This window comes from Crocodylus porosus, unplaced genomic scaffold (genome assembly GCF_001723895.1).
Source record: "Crocodylus porosus isolate Cpor-Errol unplaced genomic scaffold, CroPor_comp1, whole genome shotgun sequence".
Classification (NCBI taxonomy): Eukaryota; Metazoa; Chordata; order Crocodylia; family Crocodylidae; genus Crocodylus; species Crocodylus porosus.
Genome location: NW_017728943.1, coordinates 52,040,301 through 52,041,996, shown reverse-complemented (window position 1 = coordinate 52,041,996; position 1,696 = coordinate 52,040,301). Strand labels below are relative to the sequence as shown.

Sequence of the window (1,696 nt, the reverse complement as noted above, 5' to 3'; positions counted from 1 at the left end):
GGCAGTGCTGGCACAGGGAGGCGGAAGGCAACTGCAGGACTCCGCAGTGCCCAGCCACCACCGCCAGGCACACGCCCCAGGGTGGAGGTAGGGGGGCGGGGCGGGAGCTCCCCCCCCGAGGGACCGTTACCTCCAACTGCCCCCGCGCGCAACGTTCTAACGGTCGCTCCGGACGTTGGAATCGGCACCACCGCGGCGTCACCCTCACCGCTTTCCCTTCCCTCCCCTCCCCCCCACTAACCACCAACACTCCCAAATACAAAGGGACCAGGGAGTGAGGCGCCCCCGGCTCGCACTCACCATGGTGGCTCGGCCTAGCTGCGGGGTGCGACGGGACTAACAGCTGCAACGAGAACCACGCTAGTGACCAGCCCGCTCAACGGCTCCCCTCACACTGAGCCCAGCCCGCCTGCCGGCAGCGCCTCATAAACCTCCTCACTGCCCGGCCGGATCGCTCCGCGCCACCCGCCTTCCCCCTCCCCCCCGGCGGGAAGCGCAGTAGAAACGAGATCCGGCCTGCCGCTCTCCCCCACCGCTCCCCCCACCCCCCCAGCGCGGTGGCCCCCGAGCCCGCGGGGTCGGGGGGGAGGGGAACGTAAGGAGGGGGGGAACAGCGGGGACTATTCCGCGCGGGAACTGTGGGGGGAGGCCGAGGAGGAGGGACGAACTATTTTCCCTGGCGAAGGAGGCTGTGGTACATGAGCACGCTCGGCGCGGAGCGCGCTGATTGGCGGGTTTGTACCTGCAATGCGTCACTCGGACATGCACAGTCTGCGTTCCCCCCACCCTGCCGGGGGGGGCAGGAGGGCAGGGCGCAGACAAGGGACCCGGCCCTTCCCCCCCGCAACCGTGGAGCTCCCCCTCCCCCGCTCGGGCCGTTGGCTGTGGGGCCCCGCGGGGCCGGCGCTGCGGCAGGGAGGGGCCGCCTGTGAGGCGCAGCGTTGCGGGTCGGCCGGGCCCGCCTGCGGCTTGTGGGAGACCCGAGCGGCCCAGCCGCCGCCGCCTCCCGCCATGATGCCCGAGCGGGGCCCAGCCAAGGCGGCTCCGCAAAGATGTCACCTCCACCACCAGTTCCGACTCCTGCGCGTGGGGAAGGGGGGAAGCCTCTTTCCTAAAGAAGCTGGGAGGGAACTGCAGAGGCCCTAGCCCAGCCCCTGCCTGAGGCCGCTTGCGGGGTTTTGGACTGAGTGGGGGAGCTCCTGCCCCACGGTGGATGCAAGGTGGTTTTGGCAGGTTGCCTCAGAGCTGGAGGCTTTCTAAAGGACAGCAGGTGAAACCCGTGTCTGGGCATCTGGATAAGACCTGTTGCAGTTCATGCTCCCCTGACACCCATAAAGACAACAGATTTGCCCAAAGAACCTCTCCTGCCTGGGTCCTCAGCCCTACAACCTACACCCCCAGTCTGGGGCCACTGTTATAACAAGCTGCTTGGTCTGTATTTGGTTGCCTAATTAGGCTGCCCAAGTGTGTCCCCAGTGCTCTTTCCTGCCCAGGGCAGGGGGCTGAAGTCAATGATCTACTGAGGTCCCTTCTGACCCTAAAAGTATCAATGAAATCTGAGTGTGAAGTTTTTGGTTTGAATGTGACAGGGATGGCTTTAATATCCTGGTGCAGTATGATAGTGCTAGTGACGTATCGTCTTTCCATGTAAGGATCATTTAGTGACCATTTGTACCTTCTATAGTGTTTATAAAGA

At 64.6% G+C, this 1,696-nt stretch overlaps 1 protein-coding gene across 1 annotated transcript in view; it reads right to left on the bottom strand.

The window, feature by feature from the left end:
* Positions 1-404, bottom strand: part of CALM2 (calmodulin 2) — a 15,640-nt gene extending 15,236 nt beyond the window's left edge. Inside the window, exon 1 of the mRNA XM_019549350.1 lies at positions 301-404. Within this exon, the coding sequence (XP_019404895.1) occupies positions 301-303 (3 nt within the window). The 5' untranslated portion in view covers positions 304-404. The remainder of the gene's footprint in view (positions 1-300) is intronic.
* Positions 405-1,696: the final 1,292 nt, after the last annotated feature.